Source organism: Zootoca vivipara, chromosome 1, assembly GCF_963506605.1.
Source record: "Zootoca vivipara chromosome 1, rZooViv1.1, whole genome shotgun sequence".
Classification (NCBI taxonomy): domain Eukaryota; kingdom Metazoa; phylum Chordata; class Lepidosauria; order Squamata; family Lacertidae; genus Zootoca; species Zootoca vivipara.
In genome coordinates, this window is record NC_083276.1 from 87,423,954 (window position 1) to 87,444,704 (window position 20,751).

The 20,751-nt window shown below is 42.3% G+C and overlaps 1 protein-coding gene across 1 annotated transcript in view; it reads right to left on the reverse strand.

Moving 5' to 3' along the window:
- Positions 1-15,382: 15,382 nt before the first annotated feature.
- XRCC5 (X-ray repair cross complementing 5) overlaps positions 15,383-20,751 on the reverse strand; it is a 36,038-nt gene continuing 30,669 nt past the window's right edge. The window contains exons 19-21 of the mRNA XM_035128258.2: positions 19,381-19,448; positions 17,309-17,383; positions 15,383-16,606 (exon numbers count right to left, since the gene is read on the reverse strand). Coding sequence (XP_034984149.1) covers positions 16,592-16,606; positions 17,309-17,383; positions 19,381-19,448 — 158 coding nt within the window. The 3' untranslated portion in view covers positions 15,383-16,591. The remainder of the gene's footprint in view (positions 16,607-17,308; positions 17,384-19,380; positions 19,449-20,751) is intronic.

A 20,751-nucleotide genomic window follows, 5' to 3' on the forward strand; every position in this document is an offset into this window, starting at 1 on the left:
GCTAAAGGAATTTCAGGAGGCCTTAATGCAACGCGGAGTGGCAGAGGAACTCACAAGCGGAGGGGGGGGGGCGCAACGTGCCTTTCCTCCCACCCTCCACCCCTGCAGCTGCACCAGGAGCACAATAGGCCCTTGGCCAGCCAAGGATGGTGGCGGAGGCTGAGCTGCGCACACAGCTGGGAGGCGGCTGAAGGGGTTTTGCAGTCGCTGGAAAGTACAACAAAGCAAGTGCAATACAGAACTACAAAAACTGAACTAGGGCAGAGGCTGGTGGGGTGGGGAGCAGCTGGCCTTACTGCAAGGGAATGAATGAATGGGTAAGGTTTTAAACACCCACACAGACACTGAGTAGGAAGGAAGCAAGGAAGCCAGAGTATTTTAAACTGTATTAACCATGGGGTTCAAGTATTTGAATGCATAAATTATCCTGTGGCCCTATGCTATTTTGTGTGGCCACAGGGTGTTCAAGATGAAACAGCAGTCAGTTTATCGCTATTGTTATTTTATATGAGTGAAGACACTCTGCCCAGGTTTTTTTTATTAAAAAAAAAAAACATGCAACAGGTACAAATTCCTGATTTAGCTCCCTCCTCAAACACTACAATTTTTCAGTGTTTTTGAGGGATTGCCACTGGCAGAGAGAGGGCCAAATTCATTTGAGCCACAAACCTTTGTAGGAATCAATGTCCAAAGCACAATGTGGATGATTTATGCCAGCCTGCTCTTTTTAGACTACAACTCCCACCAGCCCCAATCAGTGCATCTGTGCTAGCTAGGGCTGATGGGAATTGTAGTCCAAAACATCTGGAGGGCACTAGGTAGGGGAAGATTTATGACATTTACCACTGAAAGAATTATTCATGTGTTTAATTTGCAGATTTTTCAAAATGAGATTGTCCCCTAATGAATTTCCTACTTTGCTTTTCCACCTCATTCTCCAGTGCCTCTGTATCGGTGATTTCTCATAAACCCCTGTGATTTTCCTGCTTTTAAATTTACTTCCTGTAATCCAGCTGCTCCTGGAAACAGTCTCATCCACTTAGTTCAGGCATCTCCAACCTGCGGCCCTCCAGTTGTTTTGGCCTACAACTCCCATGATCCCTAGCTAACAGGACCAGTGGTCAGGGATGATGGGAAATGTAGTCCAAAACATCTGGAGGGCCGAAGGTTGGAGATGCCTGACTTAGTTATTAAGCCACAAAACTTTGCACTAAAAAAATAAAATAAAAGTCCCAAGTCTGATCCACACTGTGGATTTAGGCTCCAATCCTATGCACATCTTTCTGTAAGCAAGTCCCATTGAACACAGTGGAACTAACTTCTCAGTAAACATGTATGGGAGGAGCGCACTGTAAAACTGGTTCAATGGGTCCCTCTCTGCAAGGAACACTGGGAATTCTAGTGGTATGAGTTACACTAGAAATGGCTAAGAGAGACCTCATCACCCTGACCATACAATTAACAGGATTCTTTGGGAGAAGCCATGCTAGTCACACTGGTATATTTGTCGGGTACCCGCTGAATAAATTTGAGAATACTCTCCCTTCTCCACAGGTACTTCCACAAGTAACACTAAATGCTGAAGTATCCCGGGTGAAGCTGCCTTATCTTAGAGTGGATTATCTTTATTGTCGCTGTTGTTTCTCAATCCACACAAATTGGCATATTCACCAGATTTGCATACACTGAAGCAAATCTTTGAACGCTTGACATCTACCTAGATTGTGAGTCCACAGCCTGAACACATCAGTAAGGCAGGGGTTGAATCAGGACGTGACGAATCACAATCTGGATACATGCAGAAGACCAGTTCAGCACCTGAATTCACCGAATAATCAGCATGACTTCAGCTTGGGTTTTTAAAAACAATATATATACCAGTATATACATTAAAAAGTCCCAAGATTGTGTCCACTGCAGGAACCAAGGAAGCACAGGAGCCAACTCCCAGCAGCCGAGGTCCCTGTGCCCCCCCCAAAAAAAAAAATTTGAGGGAATGACACACTTAAAGGAGCTTGGCGCAAAGTATTCCTTCATTGTTCCCTCCCTCGTGGCCACTTTAGATGGTACTTGCTGCCACAAAAGTCCTGGTTGTCCATGTTGGACATCATGGACCCTTAATACAATGCACCTTAGACCATTCTCGTCCCCCGTTGTGGTGTCCCTTGTGGTCTGGCCTGCACAGGTTCCTTGCACAGAGTAAGGAGCAATGGAATAGTATCAGCTCCACTTCTCTTTCACAAAGACCAGTACTGTACCATCCAAACACAGACATCCTCCTGCAAACCTGACTCACATCTTGGGAACCGCCATTTGTTGAGGATGCTGCAAACTGTAGCTCTGTGAGGGGTCTCCAGGTAGCTCTCAGCAGCCTGTTCTGGGGGTTCTTTGGTGGAGGAGACCATGATGGTTAAAGTTGTATGAGAGTGTTTTAAATGTGTGGGTGTGACCCTGGTCATTCTCGCCAGGTCAGCTGTAGGAACTCAGCAGTATATGGGATCAGTGTTTTCTGGATGTACCAGCTGTTTTTCAGGGAACTTCTCTTTCTAAGCACAACTAGTGGTGACTCATCTGATACATATGAGGGATGCTTCCCAGAGAGGACACCTTAAAGCTACTTTTGTTTGGAATATTTGCTTCCAAAGTGGGAAATCGAAACGTATTTGTTTGCCTTTTGACTTTTCCCTTCCCACCAGTCCTCACCCTCTTCATTATACTACCACTCCTCCTGAGGTTCCCACTTCTGCCAGGAGAGAAAAAAAGCCTCTCACCCATTGCTGATTTGCATATGTTTAATTGACTAACTCAGTAAGCATATGGAGGTTGAGCACTGCCCAGCAAGCCTATAAGATGTTAAGACCTTAATATTCCAGGTGAATAACAGTTACAGGCAGGGCAGCAGTGAGCAACAGTGACAGCAGGCTCTGTGTATTTATCAGCCACAAAAGCTGCAGCCAGGGATTTATTTTATTTTTTACTAATATTTCTTACCCACCTTTCGCCCCAAGGTCCCAGGGTGGGTTACATGAACTAAAACAGAACCACCACGATAATACATAATAAGCATAAACCCATCACACAATAACAATAAAAGCACAAAACGCTTGATGATAACAGGAAGGACAACTAAAAAATACCCTATACCACACTTCCAAAGATCAAGCTAAACAGGTGCTACTCTGAGTTCCATCCCTTTACCACTGGGAAGGGGAACCTGTTGCCTTCCAGTTGCTGTTGGCCTTTAGCTCCCATCATCTCTTGCCACAAGTTCCACATCCCTGACTTGAGTCAATAGGGATGTGACGTAGGCTAAATGAAGAATGTTTTGGAGTTGAATGTGTAGCAGAGAGCCATAGACAATTTTATAAATTTATAAATGTTATATGCATTTTTCACTGCCAACTCTGCATCCTTGCATGATGCTTCTACTGATTCATTATCTCTTTCAGTCACTTTAAACCCTCTGGACATCAACTTGGGGGAAAGGTAGGGAAATTAAAATGACACCCCCCCAAAAAAAACCTCTTGCACCATCAGGATGCCAAAAAACCCCCACAAAAAACCAGTTCAGATCTGTGACCTACTGATGATAATAATAATTTTTAAAATGTGTTTAAAAAATGTAAAAATCAGGAAATTTTGCTGAGATGTTTTAGCCCAATATCAATAGAACTACTACCTACCTAAATCCACTGAAAACATTGCTTCAATAATGGGTACCACACAACGGCTTGTTGGGGGAGATATGATCTTCTCCACCTCAGAACAATTTAAGCCAATTTGTACGTCTCAGAAGGAAGTGAAATTTTGCTTCTTCCCTAATAAATGAAATATGGACAACTATACAGAGTATGTGTGACTAGTGCTAATTAATTTATTGACAATATTGCAAAGCCTTTCTTATTCATTGGAATTTCCTCCCCTACAATTTTGCTCCATTTTAGTCCCACCCAGAAAGTACAACGTCAGCCAGGATGCCCATGTCTTAATTAACTTGAACCATTGGGGCAAAAAAAAAACCCACCCCATCCCTAAATATGAGAGCGATATATTATTGTATCTTAACAGTAACCCAGAAGAGCTGCTATCATTTAGAAACCAAGGCAGAATCCTGATTTTGAAATTAAAAAGAGGGCAGGTGGGTGAAGATGGGGAGTCCAGACCCTTCTCTCCCTGCCCCACGGCAGCCTTTCTCCTCTCAGCTGGGCTCAGTTCTGACACAGGAACCTAACTACCGGTAAGGGGAAAGTACCTGGAACAGAGGCTGTAGGGAATTATGCTGTGAGGGTGCCCCTTATGCACACTTTCTGCTTGCTGTTGAAAACCAGACTCTCTACCCCAGCAGTTTCTAGCATGATTGCAGCCGATCTGACTCTAAAGGTACAAATCAGCCTCCAATCACATCTCATTTGACCCTAGAGTTTGACACATGAGTGAACAATGCAGACTGGGCTGTCAACAGTTGTCTTTGTCTCACAACTGGAGAGGCTCAGTTTCCTTTTTGACTGAGTGCAGCCAGTTACATAGTTTGAACAAGACTGGCCATATTTAGGGTTTCTTGTGTTCTGATGGGTATTCCCTTTGAATATGCAAAGTGCAAAGGGGGAAGGCAAGGGTTTTTTATGCAGTGCACAGTTCCGATCATTGGCGTCATGTGGAATCAGCCTTGAATTGTCCTGACATCTTGGAAATGGCATAGTCTACAAAAAGCTAATTGGCACAATCGGAACTGCTCGTCATTGACCTGGTATGTGGCATGACTGCTGACCAAGGAAAACATTTTACAGGGAGTGTGGGAGGTACTGTCGATGAGCCCCACAGTTAGTCACCGAAGGCAGATTCAACATCTGTTGGGAATGCACAGGACTAGTGGCTTCTGCCTGTCTCAATCCCACACTGCTCATTTAAGAGCTGGGCTAAAACATTAAATGTGGTTGCATGCATCTCCCCTTCTATGTTTATTTGCTTGGTTTTAAGGAAAAACAGTCCCAGGTAGGGACCATTCTGTGTGGAGCTGTAGCAGAGGCCTGTGTAGCTCTTTCCCTTAAAAATGTTGCCCTCCTGCTTCACACACACAAGCCCCTGATAGGGTTAGGAAGGGATTCTTGGAATAAGAGGTTGTGTTGGGTAGGGTTCAGAATCAGACATGAAGCTCATGGATGCTGGAATAAGCACTAAGGCCACTGGGGGGGCTATCCTGTCACCATCATTTAAAGCAGCCCATTACATTACACACGTTTATACGAATCAGATTCCAGATTCCATCCTACAAGCAGTCGGGTTGTTGTTTTTTAGCTGGAAGATAACCATGCTTGTAGCTTTAAGCACCCATCAGATGTAATATGAAGCTGGGTACCCTTCACATTATATGGGGTGGGGGGCAACATTCCCTTGAAGCTCGCAGACTGAAGAAGCCATAAGATCATCTTGTGATGGGAAGAAGCAGCAGGAGTTAATTGCAGATTCAGAGGTGTTCCCCCCCCCCCCTAGCTTCATTTGGATAGGGATTTGCTTTGTAGCCTTGAGCATGTTTCCTACTCTTGGGAGCAGAGAGGGGGTGATGATACTCTTAACTACCTCAAGGGGCACTGTGAGAATCAGTGGTGAAGCACATCCGTTCCTGACAATGAATGGCACTCTGTGCTCCCCTTCCGAAAAGAAAGAATCTGGTTTCCTCAGCAAGTTTTGATGCAGCATGACCAAGAGGAATGGAGAGCCTCTTGAACTGAAAACTGTCAAAAGTTCTTCCCAGGGTGCAACTAGCCGTGCTACCTAGTGGATACCACAGTGTCTTTCTGGACTACAAGCTTTGTTATAATATGTATGTGCGCATGTTTTCCATACGACATAAAGCGTCTGTCTCCAGTTCCCACGCCTCTCCCCGTTTCTATGCCTCCTAACAGGACTCCTCTTGTACAAGCCTCTAACCCTTTCTCCTTGACAAGTTGATGCCGGCAGGGGGGGAATCTCGTTTCAGAGAGTTTGAAGAAACTGTTGAGGCTTTAAGGGTGGCCAGAGAGAGAGAGAGAGAACCAAACACTTTCCTTAAAATGAGTGAAGACCTTTAAAAATCGGTCCCTCAGTTGTGTTCTCCAAAGTGTTGTAGTGCTGCTCTCTCATGGTCTTCCCCCATATATTGACCTTTCTGGTCTGGTACAGTGGCTGTCCCCAGTTACTGCGTGTCAGGATCCTTCATGCCGTTTTCAGATTTATTCCTCCACAAAGTCGCTTTTGCAGCCATGGCTTCCAAAGCTGCAGACTACGAGAGGTTGCAAGTTTATTCTCAGCATGCTTGGTGGTGGAATTATAATGGTGCTCCAACACACACAAAAATTTACACCCTCCTCCCCCTTTGGTTCATAGAAGGGTTCCTTTCATTTCCCCCTTCTTTTTCCTAATGAACAGAATTTTACTAAGCAAAAAATTAAACAATTGGGTGGGATTGACCTAACAAACCCTTACCCTGCTCTCCCCCTGTCCACATGCCCATTGCAGATAGCTCAAAGGGGTGGTGGTCAGAAGAACAGCCAGAACAGCGTACAAGAGATGGGGGCTTGAAGGTGGAATGCTTCCACAGAGGGAACATTTGTAGCAGCACAACCATTTATTTCCCTCTTTCCTCCTTTAATGTAGCACAGGGGAGGCGCAATGCATATTATGGAATCAAGGCAAGAAACAATATGATTTAGCCAAAACAAAGAAATTTCTTACAGAATGTTCATCTCCTTTCTCTCATATCTCCCTTCTTGCTTTGACAGTTCTGCTGTGTTACCTTTAATTTGTATCTTTAAAAACAAATAAAAGGATTATTTCTTATTTTTCACTTTCACAACTTCTTATGAAACGGTGAAGTTTTCTTACTTCAGCTGGCTTACAGTTGACCAAAAAGCAAGAACTCACTTCTGTGGAAGTGAGAAAACTATTTGTACTGTTCATCTCCCAGTTGTTATACTTGGTGCAATTAAAGAATTAGAAGGGGCAGGTTACAGGGGTAAATGACGAAGTTGTGGCTATAGGGGTAAGTGACGAAGTGGTGGCCAGCTGTTGCCGGATTCCCACTCCCTTCATCCCTGTACATTGTGCATGCTGACAGAAGGGGCTGGTGGCAGCTGGAATCCAACAACATCCATTGGACCACAGATTCTGTACCGCTGGGGAAGAAGATAGGTAAACTCTTCTCTCCAAGACAATCCTAGCTAAATATCTGTAACAAACCAAATGAAGGAAAAATAAGAATCCCTGACTATTAAAGGCAACAACATAAAATAAAAAGGTCAAGGGTAACCATTTTATAATCTGTCCATATAAGCAAAATTCAATGGCTGTGATGGACATAAATATATTAACAAAATTCAGTACATAGGAAAAAAATTGAAACTTTTAAGAAAAGGCAAAGTGCAAAAATCCCCAAAACTGAATACCAGATGTACAAAATCTATAATACAATAACTGGGATGGATAAATCCCAGACAGACAGATGGGTGGGGTATAAATAAATAAAAATAATAATAATATCAAAATAATGTCCACAATATACAAAGAACATTTGCGCTTCCTTGGCACTTTTTATTCATATCACTGCATGTTTCTTCATAGATTGTGGATGTACTATTTTCATATAGGTTTTGCATATGGATTCATCCATTTCAGTTCTTGTATTATAGATTTTGTACATCTGGTATTCATGCTTTCTTTTATTTTTTTTAATCTTGCCTTTCCTTTGCTACAATAGTTTACCTTTTTGTAATAAATGTTGACATTCTATTTATTGGTATCACAGTCATTAGATTCTGTATAAGGTGGCTGGTGATTAAGTTCATTTAAGGTATTTACCCTTGATGTTTTTTGTTTTTAAAAATCTTTTATGTTGATCCCATCTAATTGCCACCAGTTGGATGTTATTTTTATGCAGAGGAGTGAAAGTGAGCAATGCTTCCCCTAGACACTTTTGTAGCCTCCCCCATCCAACAACTTCCCGGACAGAAGCTCAATATTGTTTTTATTGACACAGAAAGATGAGGAAAATCGATACACAACCGGACAACTTCATGGTGGGACGAGCCCTAAAAATGGGGTGCTTGGGTGAATGCTAGTGGATATGTTTGCTGTCTACTTGTTTACAAATAGTCGTCTTTATACCAACAAAAAGGGAGAGATGATTGATTCTTGAAGTGCAGGAGGGATAGACCGAGCCATATATAGATCGAAGTAAGCACAAAGATCATCAAAGCACAAATATCAGGAGTGACAAAGGACTCGGGTTTTGTTGCGAATGGTTGGTGGGCATCCAAGTCTGAGAACGAAATGGAGATTCATTTCTACATCCTTTTGCCGGGTTATAAGATCCTGTGTAAATGGTTTTCTGAGGAATTTTGTTAAGGAAATAAAAGATTGTCATTTATAACAAAACACAATTAAAAAAAGATTCAAAGCATTAAAAGGAGCACTTTGGCTGCTTCCAGGCTGTTGCTATTTTGTTGGTGGGATTCAGAAGCATACCAGCAAATTCAGGTTGCACAATTAAAGTGGTTTTGGAGCACTCGTGCAACATACCCACTTAAAAAAAAAGACTATTTGCAATAAGGAAAATGATGAAATGATGGGGAGATGCACTGGAAAGTGCGGAATACCAATCATCTGATTGGTCTGCAAGGTCCACAAACAAATCAGAATGAAAGCTGAATAAGCAAACTTTGTGCAAACCAGACAGAATAAATGTTCCATAAACAGATTTTCTTGTACTGACCAAAGCATCAAATGGGCAGCAGACTGGGAGGTGGAGAGAATGCAAAGACAGAAATTCTTTCCCCTTCTCTTTTGGTCAGATGTCAAGAAATTTCAAGGAAAAGTAGCCCACCAATTACCGCAGAACTTTTGGGAAACTGAAACAGCCACCAATTTATCAGAGTGCCAGTCTTCAGAAATGAGATTAATTAGAAGGAAAGTGAATACATTTGGCTGCTTCTCGCTGGCGATTTGTGGCAGCTGCTTTCGAGACTTCCATATGAGTGACAATCCGTCCTGGCTGCTGGGCCTGTTGAGTGCATCCAACAGTGTAGCAAAACAGCCTTCAAAATTTTCTGCTGTGTGACCAAGACTAGTTTTCAACATGTGCTGAAGCACAAGAGAAATGCTTTTGTCAGAAGAATGGCAACATAGCACAACATTAGTGTCTTTTTAGAGTGCCTTCATTGCAACGGAATAGCAGTTTGCTGGGAAACAACTGTGGGAAATGGCTTACTGCCCTCATGTGCTGTTTGTGAGCTTCCCAAAGGCATCTGGTCGGTCACTGAGGAACAGGATACTGGGCTAGATAAGCCCTTGGTCTGACCCAACGGGGCTCTTTTTTTTGTTAACACTAACACAGCATTATATATTTCCTTATCACTTGCAGGAGTTTGCCTATAACAGGCATAGGCAAACTCGGCCCTCCAGATGTTTTGGGACTACAACTCCCATCATCCCTAGCTAACAGGACCAGTGGTCACGGATGATGGGAATTATAGTCGCAAAAGATCTGGAGGGCCGAGTTTGCCTATGCAAGAAGTGGGGCAAAGAAAGATGTTTATTATTATTAAAACAAATGATGTAAACTGCTTAATTTTAAAAAGCCCTCTAAGCAGTATACTTAAAACAATGTAAAATGGTCATCAATACCACGCAGATAAACTCAGCAGATTTTTTAAAAAGTGACTGAGGTTGATCCCACTGAGGTTATGGATTTGCCAACCTGGGACACAAACCCCAGGTGCTTTGGACTACAACTCCCACCAGGGCTGGCTGGGCCTCATGGGAATTGAAGTTCAAAACATCTGGAAGGCAGCAAGTTAGCAAAGGCTGGGTTAGATGCTGTACACAAACAGCTGCCTAGTCTAAACACTGCCACATTCTTCATATTTGACTCTAGCATTTTCCCCAAAAGCGTTGAGGTTTCTGTGCACCAACTTCCCCAGCCTACTTCATTAATGCCTACCCCTCCGCCTGTTATAAATGGAACAGATCAAGGTGAGATCTCTAGCCTTCCAGATTCCTCACCTCTCGGGGGAGGAATGAATGTTTTCCTGAACCAAAGTTCAGAGGGACACAGGAGAGATGATTTCCTTTCCCCCTCTTTCCTGTCCTTGGCACAGCATCAGTTCTCACTATTGTGTTTTTATTGTAACAATTAATGGTATAACACTTACTAGTAACAATGGAGGGCGACCCTTTTACATCAGAGACATCTTGGATGAAAATGCCCTCTTTGCTTCTCTCTGATTGCAGTGTCTGATCTGTGCTCTATTCCACAAAACATCATCCCGATGCTACGATTTCCATCAAAGTTTTTGCAATGCACTGATACAATCAGATGCTCTTGTTTCACGTCCACATGTCTCCCCACCGTCACCTCTGACAAAAGCTGGTAGTGCTACATTCACAGATTAATGTGGCACTAAGAGATAGAGCTCTTCCCTGCCCCCTTACTGATAAAGAGCAAGGCAGGAACAAAAGCATTTCAGTTATTCAAGTTCATTGCTTCAGGTGTGCAGAACTCTGTTCATTGCTTCCCCCATTGGTTCCTGGAGGATTTTTACATCATGCACACACTAACTCTATAGTTGTTTCTTTGATGGCATTTCCAAAAGTTGCACTAAGCCAGGCATCCCCAAACTACGGCCCTCCAGATGTTTTGGCCTACAACTCCCATGATCCCTAGCTAACAGGACCAGTGGTCAGGGATGATGGGAATTGTAGTCCAAAACATCTGGAGGGCCGTAGTTTGGGGTTGCCTGGTTTATAAGGATACAAATAAAGATTTTATTTTTAAAAATACAAAGTGCCTGGGGTGCCCTATCAGAAGCTATGTGAATGTGTTATTCTGCCTGGAGATGGATAGTGGGACCTCCAGGCCAAAACAAGCCTCCTTTTCTGCCTTCTATATACAAAAGGAAAGGGAACTCCCAGTTCCCACTGGAGACCTTTAACCATGAAGTAAATTAAAATTCGCAAAAGCTTGTGCCATAAATGTGCTGGTCTTTAAGGTGCCACAATACTCTTGGTTGTTTTTTCTTGCAAGGGACTAAACAGTTACCTCTCTGAAATTTGTTAAATAGATTAGGATTGTAAACTGTACTGCCCAAGTTCACAATTAGAGAGACTGATATGTAAAACTCAGCATTGTTCTGAGTCCCTTGCTATATTTCACCATCCTGGGTTTAGCTAAGGACAGAGCTTCTAAATGTAAATAGCTTTATATCTGAGGCCCTTGCCTATTGTTATAAATTCAAATTAGGCCTCGAAACTGTTTTCTTCCCATGCAGCATGATGCTAAGGAACCCAGCGTGAACTGACACCATGCAAACCAAGTGTCTCAATGAATCAAAGACTCGCCCAGGCTTTTCTTGCCAATGCTGCTCTCTCGTTCGCAAAGATCACATGACTGTACTGCGTAAATCATGGCACTTGCATGCTCATTTGCATATAAGTTCAGCCAGCATGCATTTTATTTCACATGGTATTAATCCATGTGGAGAGACGCTTGCCAAGCTAGGATGCTGAACATCAAAAAAATTGCATTCCCAAGGTCACAGGAAATGAAGATCACCAAACTACCTCAGTTATGTGTTCACTCTGCACAGCGGTAATATATAGAAGAATCAGTTTTACTCAGGTTAAACTATAGTTATGAATCTGAATAAAATAAAATAAAATTGACTTCTTTTAAGAAAGGACCTAAAAACCACCTCCTTCAGTGGAGACCGCCACATATCCTCTTCAAGAGATGTAATGACATTCTCTGCAAACGCAGCCAGAAGAAACCAGCGCCTGCGGCTTCCATTTTGAATCATACTTGAGCTGTCGCAAGATCCTTGTAAACATGTTGCAGTAGGCTATTTAAAAAAATGTTTTCTTGTGGATGGGCATTGCTGGGTGCCAATAGCTTTCTTTATCACCCAAAACACCTAGAAAGGTAGCAGGGAAGGAAACGCTGTGCTCCCACCATCACAACAATCCTGCACATGAATTCTAGGCTGTGGTTTACCACTCCTATCAGCCCATCACCCATTCCCATCACCCCCCACCCTCTGAATATACATAAGGGTCTGGTGGCTTCTGTTTCAGTGTATCTGGTGAAGTGTGCATGCACACGAAAGCTCATACCAAAATAAAAACTTAGTTGGTCTTTAAGGTGCTACTGAAGGAATTTTTTTATTTTGTTTCGACTCAGACGGCTACCTACCTGTATCTAGGCTGTGCTGTTAACTTTTTCTTGTCCTTCAGTAATTTAAGTCACCCACATGCCAGAAGGAATTTCTACTCCAAAGTGAGGGGTATCAAATCTAAGATCAGAAGTGGATTTAGGAAACTGCACTGGGCACCAAGCTGAGGGGGGCACTACAGGTCTTCACGACTATGACACAGTGCATGTGCAGAACAGAAATTGGGGGGGGGCACAGACTTCTGGTCTCTCACAAGGCGCAGCTGAAATTCGAAACACCAAAGTCTGCCCCTGCCATGGAAGTAAAGAGCTGGAGTCAACCTGTCATTCCATAGACAGCATTTCTAACCTGCCCCTTTCTCCAAGCAGAGCGGTTTATATAGTTTTCTTTGCCCATTTTCTCTGTGAGGTAGGTCAGGTTAAGGGAGAACAACTGGTCCATGGTCATCCAGTGAATTTTCTAGCTAAATAGGGATTTTGAATACGAGCCTCTAATCACTATACTACACTGAGAATTCTCGGTACAGTGGTGCCTCGCAAGACGAAATTAATTCGTTCCGTGAGTCGCTTCGTCTTGCAATAATTTTGTATTGCGAAGCGCGGTTTGACGCAGCCAAAAAAAACCGCAAAAAAATTCGTCTTGCAAAACACGGCCATAGAAAACTTCGTATTGCGAGTCACCAAAAACATCGCAAAACGCTTTCGTCTTGCAAATTTTTCATTGCGCGAGGCATTCGTCTTGCAAGGTACCACTGTGTTTGGTATTTGTTGAAGAGCTAACGCTTCTCTGAGTCTCAGCTGCCCTTCCTCCTCCTCTTATTGCTGCATAGAGGGCTGTTCTTATTCTGAGCACTTGTGCAGGACAAGAAAGGCAACAGGTGTGCTAGGAAGGCCAGCCAATAAATAAAACCAATAAATAGGGAGGTGACAGCAGAGAACAAGCCAACAAAAACAGAGAGCGAATATAAGGCAGCTCTTGCTTTCAGTCGGAGAAGGCCAAACCCCTTGTAAAAACCTCCCAGCTCATCTATAACAACTCAAGGCTGGCATGTTTGCCCCTGCCATGCACATTATTGATTGAGATATTGGGCATTAAAAAACCCAGAGTCATTCAAACACCAATTACTGACACCCCTGTTAACACACATAACAAATTATCTGCCTTTGAGAAACCTCATAAAAATAGAGAACCCAATTTTAAGTGTTTCTGCTGGAACATAACAGGCAACATTCTCACAACCATATTCTGTGCTTGGCGGCCTGCTGAGCCCGAGATAAGTGTGACTATCTCGCAAGTTCTATTAGTACATATAAATTATGCCTCTCCTCTCAAGGCGTTCACAGCACAACTGCCCAGCCAATAATACAATTCCAGCACGCTCAGGGCACCAATAAACAAAGCGAGACACAAAGCTTATGGCAACTAGTAAACTGCTCATTGTTTCTCATCCTATATGACAGCAGGAGGAGATGGGAGAAGTGAGACAATGGATCCATTTCCAGCCTTTAACATTTCATTTTGAAGGCTTTAAGCACGTGCATATAGCCAATAACCGTCAGAGAAATATGTGGAAAGTCAAAACATCCGAGCTGCAGCTTTATGCTCTGAGCAGTATCCATCTGTCTCTGTGTTCACATAACGTCCTGAATCCATTCTTGAGTGGTTGAAATTAGAACAGCTGGTTTGGGTCTACTGCATATCAGGGAACATTTTCCAGCTCATTGTGGTTTTGCTTAACTCAAGAAGATTCACAGTGGCTTACACGTGAATCCTCAGAACAACCCTATCACTCTTTTTACACGTGGGAAAGTTGGACTGCAAAATGAGTGGCTTGTCTGATGCCACAAGGGTGGCGGAACCTGAAGCCAAATCTGCAAAAAACGGATCTCTCATTTTTGTCTGGGTGGCTATTAGAGAGCCTTTTCGTAAAAGTACAATTCTATGGATCTGCTGTGTGTGCTACAATGTGCTGCAGGTCAGCAAATACAGTGGTGCCTCGCTAGACGAATTTAATTCGTTCCAAGGGTCAATTCGTATAACGAAAAATTCGTCTAGCTAATCCCATAGGGATGCATTGAATTTATTTATTTATTTATTTATTTGCCCATAGGAACGCATTAATTGAATTTCAATGCATTCCTATGGGAAACCAAACCTCGATTCGCTAGACGAATTTTTCGCAAAACGAATTCGTTTTGCGAGGCAACCTCCGCTAGAAAAATCTATTCGTTAAGCGAAATATTCGTCTTACAGGGCATTCGTCTAGCGAGGCACCACTGTAGGTGAGAAACATAAGGCTCTCAAAACCTGTAGCCAACAGCAAGATTTTCAGACTTGGGATGCAATTCTCTTGCGGCCAGAAAATATCTCCCATGACCACAGTCCCATGTTTAAAGCCGCTGCACTACTGCTGCCTCTTTGATTAGTTATTAAACTCTTGGCAGAAGTTTCAAAAGTTTCATAAGGCAGCCACAGAGCTAACAGCAGGGCAGTTGAACGTTACACAATATTTAGCAGTTTGCAGTCCACCCACTATTCTGACCGCAAAATACATTAACTTTCAGAATGATTGCTGATTTAATTGATTGAAAGCCAAACAATTAATAGACTAATCCCCCCACCCCCAAAAAGGGGGCTAGCAATACATCTAAAATAAACTGATTGATTACATCTCTGTTCATTAAAATCACAACTATGAAAGAAAACAGACACTTTGATATATTAATCTTCTGGTTAAGGCAGTCAATTCACAGTCCATCAGCATTTGGAAGCTCACCCCAGGAGCCTCCTTTTGCAAAGATGTGACTGGATCCTGTGGCAAGGGAAGATAAACAAGAGCCCTTCCAGACATCAGCTTTCTCCAAGGATCATGGGGTTTTTTTTTCAGATGATGGGCAACTGTAGGTAAATTAACTGTGTCACTTGCTGTGATGAATGCTACTAGTGGACCAGCATGACAAGAGAAGAACAATCACCACACCAAAGAACTGGTGACAGACTCAAGCCACTTTTTTAAAAAAGTCCCCCCCCTTCTGCTTATTTTCATGCCCTCACTTGGAAAGCAGAGGCTTTTAAGTGCCCTTAAACTTACCCTCCTTGTGATGAGGATAGAAGATACCCTTGTTTTATGAATAAGCAGCCGTGTTGCACAGAGTACAGAAATGACAAGACAAGGTTCCTACTAAACATACTTTGGCTTTTAATATATAATTTTTCTATAGCAACAATATCATCTTTACAACAGAGGGTTTAACAAATTACACTGCATCAAGCCAGCCTACATCTACCCCATGCTTTTAGCATCAGTGGCAATGGCAACTAGGTGCACCGTTAGTTATGAAAACTAACCAAGACAGCTAAAAACTGATGATCGTTAAGGGCAAAAACCTGACTTTGGGTGTAGAAATTGGGGATTGGGAGGAATGTGAGGAGGAAGATGAAAGAAGTTAAATGACTGATCTGAACCGTGTATGGCAACATCAGGAGGAATGCTATGTATGTACCACAGGCTGTGGTTGTGACTTTAAATGCTCCAAGTCAGGGGGAAAGGATGCAGCCGTTGTGGCTCCCACTCTTGTCCTCTGCCGATAGCTTCATCCACTCCTTTCAACTGCTGACAACTAACACTAGAGCACAGCTGGCTACAAAAGACAAATAGAAAGGGCTTGATGAAGGAACCCACAGAGCAGTAGGGTGGGATGTTCAGCAGCTGCTTCTAACCATTTGAAGGCATAGATATGCAAACTCTGAATTGGCAACAAAACAAAACAAAACACCTCTGTGTATAAAAACTGGCTTGTGATTCACCTGGAAGGTGCTGCCTTGGAAAGGAAACATAAACCATGAGCTTCACCAGATAAACATTTGCAAGTCAAGAGGCTTTTCTGGGTTGCAGTTTATGAGTACAAATCTTTGGAATCTTTTTTAAATTCTTCATTGGTATTTCAGGTGTTTACGGCATTCATGAACAGACAATATTTATGTTAGTATGCCAAAAAGACACACTTATTTCTGGATACGAAGTCTATTGGGATTTCATTCTGATAGCATTCCCTCTGCAGGCAGTGAGGTTAAGGCATCAAAATCTCTTGTGACTATAACAAAGGCCAACATATGGCAACAACAGGTATCTGCTTTTAGAGAATGTGAATCTGTCTTATTAAATGGAGACTGAGCAGGTAAAATTCAATGCATTGCGTTGGTAACTTGTGATGAATTAAAGAAAATGAAGATTTGCACCATCCTGGAGATTTCCTTGGAGCCAGTGCCCTCTTTCTGGGTTGGAGTATCTACACAGGACTTCCTGGTCACACCTTTCTTTACCACCCATGTCATTCTCTCTGGGGCCTCGAAACATCTTCAGATCCCATTCTGAGATGCTGTCCATCCACTTAAATCATGTCCAGCTGCAAAAGCAAAATGGCAGAATTGAAAATGGGGCCATCAATTTCAGGCTAAAGCTTGGGCCGGCCACGTACAAAGCGATGGTTATTGAAGAAAAATATGTACAGCCTTTTAAAACTTAAGTAAGAGAGATTTACTACTATAATACAGTTTATGGCAGTGCTCCATTCATTACAGAAACAAAAAAAGCAAGAAGGCTCGATTCAGTCTTAACGCCAAATCCTTTCTGACCCAGCAGCTTTTCCCACAGGTACAGAGGGTGTTTAGAGAAGCGAGGTCTGTAAATGTTAAGCCTTTACAGGGAACTTACAGGTAGAGGGTGACAACCAACATTAATCACTCTTAACTAACACTACTAACACCCTGACCCTAAGTCATTTATTGCAAGGGAATGGGGAGTGATCCATTAATTCCCTATCTTAATTCCTGATCCACAATTTGAGAACCACTGCCTGATAAAATGAGAAAATATTTTATGACCTCTTGATTCAAATCTGGTAGGGTTACCAAGGCTCAGATAAAGCAGCTTTAGTGAGCTGGGTCTGCCTCATACTGCACCAGCTGCCCCCTCCCCCACCCCTGAGATACGGAAATGTAAGAAACTTCACAATAACATGAATATTTATCACCCGCACCATCCTCCAGTACAATCCACTTACTTAAAGTAATCATGTTGGAATAATTCTTTAAAATACAGTACTTACCAGATCATCAACATCGCCGCCGCCATCATCTGCCACTGGTGAAGTTTCCGTGAGCTTTTCTTTGGGAGCCAAGAACTATAAACAAACAGTTATTCAAATGTCAATAGGGAATTCCATTGTGATTTTTTATTATCTATTACAGTAACGTTGAATAATAATAGAAAGTGGAAGAAATGAAATTAGAACAAATTTTAAAACAATTGAATATCATCAAATAAATAAATATTGAAGTCACAATACAATACAAACAAATCAGTGTGTAAAAGTATGCTAGCAAATTATGTTTGACTAAAACTTCCAAATTTCAATTTTGTTCTGCAGTTTCTTATATGATTCCATTGCAACCTTTGATACTCAGAAAATGGCCCGTTCCAACCTGGGCTAAAGTCTTTAAACCACTTAAGATCTCCAAACTGAGCAATGAGTCACAGCCACAGAGCATAGAAAGGTTTTTAAAGTCACAAATTTAATCCAATTCAAATTCCCAGCAACATAATTTTTTTTACAAATGCTCTAACTGCAGCTCCCCAAATAAAAAAAATCACAATGTATGATGGCTGCTCTAGTTGCATCAGAGTCCAAAGGTGAGTGTTTTCTAAGCTGCAGACAAATGTTACTCTACACATAGTGTTTAACTTAAGGCTGCTATGGCCTTTGAAGCAGAAAGCATCACAGATCTGCTAAGGTTAATCAACTGAGAAGACTGCACAGTCTTAACACATCATCCCCGTATGCTTCTTTCCCTGACACTGTGGATGTAAAACCATTACTGTACAGGCAATATTGAAGTAAAAGCAAGTTGTCAAATTTAAAAGCCCTTTTCCACTGGAGCAGATCCCATTTTACATAGTTAATTAAGGTAAAATGCTATTTCTGAAAGTTCCATATTTGCTCCAAGGCCTCTAGAGTGGCATCTCGGCACTAAATTAGATGTAAACAACACATCAGAGTCTTGAAGACGCTGAGGATGAGAAATTGCTTAGCAACAAAATTAAACTTTTTATTTCCCATCAAGAAGGCACAGAGTATCAGCAGTTGATTTTTATTCTTTCCTGACAAGATCTGTTTTACATTTATGCAGAAGCAAAATTACACGTAATGGTTGTGCTGAAATCCATTACCTTCCTTGAGATAACGACAGGCTGTGCTTGGCAGGGCTGTTCTTATAACATTGCAGCTCTGTGTTCTGAAGAGGAACACGCTCCCCACCTGTGCGCTTTCATGAATATACTGCCTTAGAGAGAACAATTCTCCCAAGGAAAGGAATTAAAGTCCCTGTCAATACAAGATGTGGGCCAAAGGGTAAGCTCTTACCCATGTAAATGGATTTATCTCATGCACTGTCCCATTCATGCAACTTAGAATGATCAGTGACTTAGATGACTTGTCCTGCTCACATGCTAGCATTACATACAAATATATCATGGCACACAGTGCATTTAAGTGGGATACAAGCTTACATGGGAAATGGCTTTCCATGTGCTGAATAAATCAACTTCAATGCCTGGATAAAATATTCAGCAGAATCAGCAAGAAAGGAGGTAGAAGAGTAGCTTTTGCCACTTTAGAATGCAGGGGCACAATGCTTCCCTATGTAAAAAGCTCCCTGCATATAGTAAACTAGAGTACCAGGGAGAAATTTTTAGATAATATATGCAAGTAGGATATATTATTTATCTAGTACAGTAACATTTTAAAATGGCACCCCCACACCTTCCATCTAAGTGGTATAGTCCCAAATTCTACCATCTCAATTTGCTGCATGTGGGGGCATGGCCTAAGAACATGGAGTAGGGAGGACAAAATAGCTGGTGGACTCACTGGGCAGCTGGAGATAGAGACCTGCTACCATGAATGCACATCTGTGCACAAGCATACAGGAAGCTGTACCAAGATATTTTGCTGCTTAAGGTGGCACAGGAAATGCCCCCCAAACTCCACAATCTGCACACCCAAAAGAACATTACCTGGTCTTCGCCACACTACATACTGACAGAAATTCCAATGGAGAAACCTTTCCTTGTAAGCCACATATTTCTGACCTTAAAAAAGAAAGGCACTCTATCCAATACCTTTTGGGCATCTTCAGCTGTCAGAGAGCTTCCTTCGGTTTCTTCTTTGGTGATCAAGGAAATTCTATCTAAGAATAATCAAACGAAAGACAAGTACCATACTATAATTTTCTCCGAGTGGAAGTAGAAGATTTTACAGTCATGAAAACAATGCTTTTTTGAGGTCCACAGGGTACCAAAAAACTCAGGTACCATGGTGTATACAAACAACTAATGAATGTTTGTGATAGATTAAAAAACAACCATTTCAAGGTGTGTGCTTTTCCCTGGACCAACTAGTTTCTAGAATACCAGAAAGATGACTTTGAGTTATACCAATTTTGCTCGTCTGGAGAGAAAAAATGAATAAAGCGGGTTTTACATGGCATACGGTGATGTTGAACTAAGCCAAGTGTATATGTCAAGTGTAATTTGAGAAGTTAATGTGCCTAACAACTGGTCCCTGTACACATTCACCATGCCTCATGTAAGTCACACTTATAAGCTGCATTTAACCACTAACTGAGCTACTGTAACTATGATGGAATATTTACCGAATAACTTTTGCGGGGACAGATGAGTAATATAAGATTGACTAACATGTTTAGCTTACATAAGAATCTCGTGTAGGGCCTTCAGATAGGAAGAAATGAGAATAAGGGTTTAGGAGTCAGGATAGCTGAGATTTAAGGAGTGGTGAACATGAGGTTAAAAACCTCATGAATGGGCCATGGACAGGACCAGCTCCACGTTGCCTGAAGAAGAGGAGCAAAACCTTCACAAACATTTTAAAGATGGCAAGAGGTTTGTGCTGCAGAGAATACAGGGGGACTGAGATGCAAGGAGACTAAATGCCAGGAAGGAGAGCAGCAGTGGTGGTAGGGAACCTCACATAGGACCTAGTAACAGGAAGGGATGCTGGAAGGAAAGGGTTTGTATGGAAAAGGAAGGCCAAATCCCATATGCCGATGGTAAACAACTAGACAATACTTTGTTTGCTAGTGTCTTGCAATAAAGACACACTGTTACATACTGTGCAGTATATCCCAACATTTCCTTAACCAAAACCAATGCTCCCCTTTCACAAAAGGAGATACAGTGGAACCTCGGTTTACGAACGCAATCCGTTCCACGGAGGTGTTCGTAAACGGAGGCATTCGCTCCCCAAAGGCACGCTTTTGCGCGTGCGCGAAGCGCCAATAGAGCACACGCTGAGCAGAAGCGAGCTGCGCAGCCGACTCCGCGGAACCCGGATGTAAACACTTCTGGGTCTGCGGCGTTCGTAAATGGAGGCGTTCATAAACAGAGGTAATTGTAAACCGAGGTTCCACTGTACCAGGACAGAGAGATACAGTAACTTGTCAAAGGTTACATCAACAGTTAAAATGAAAA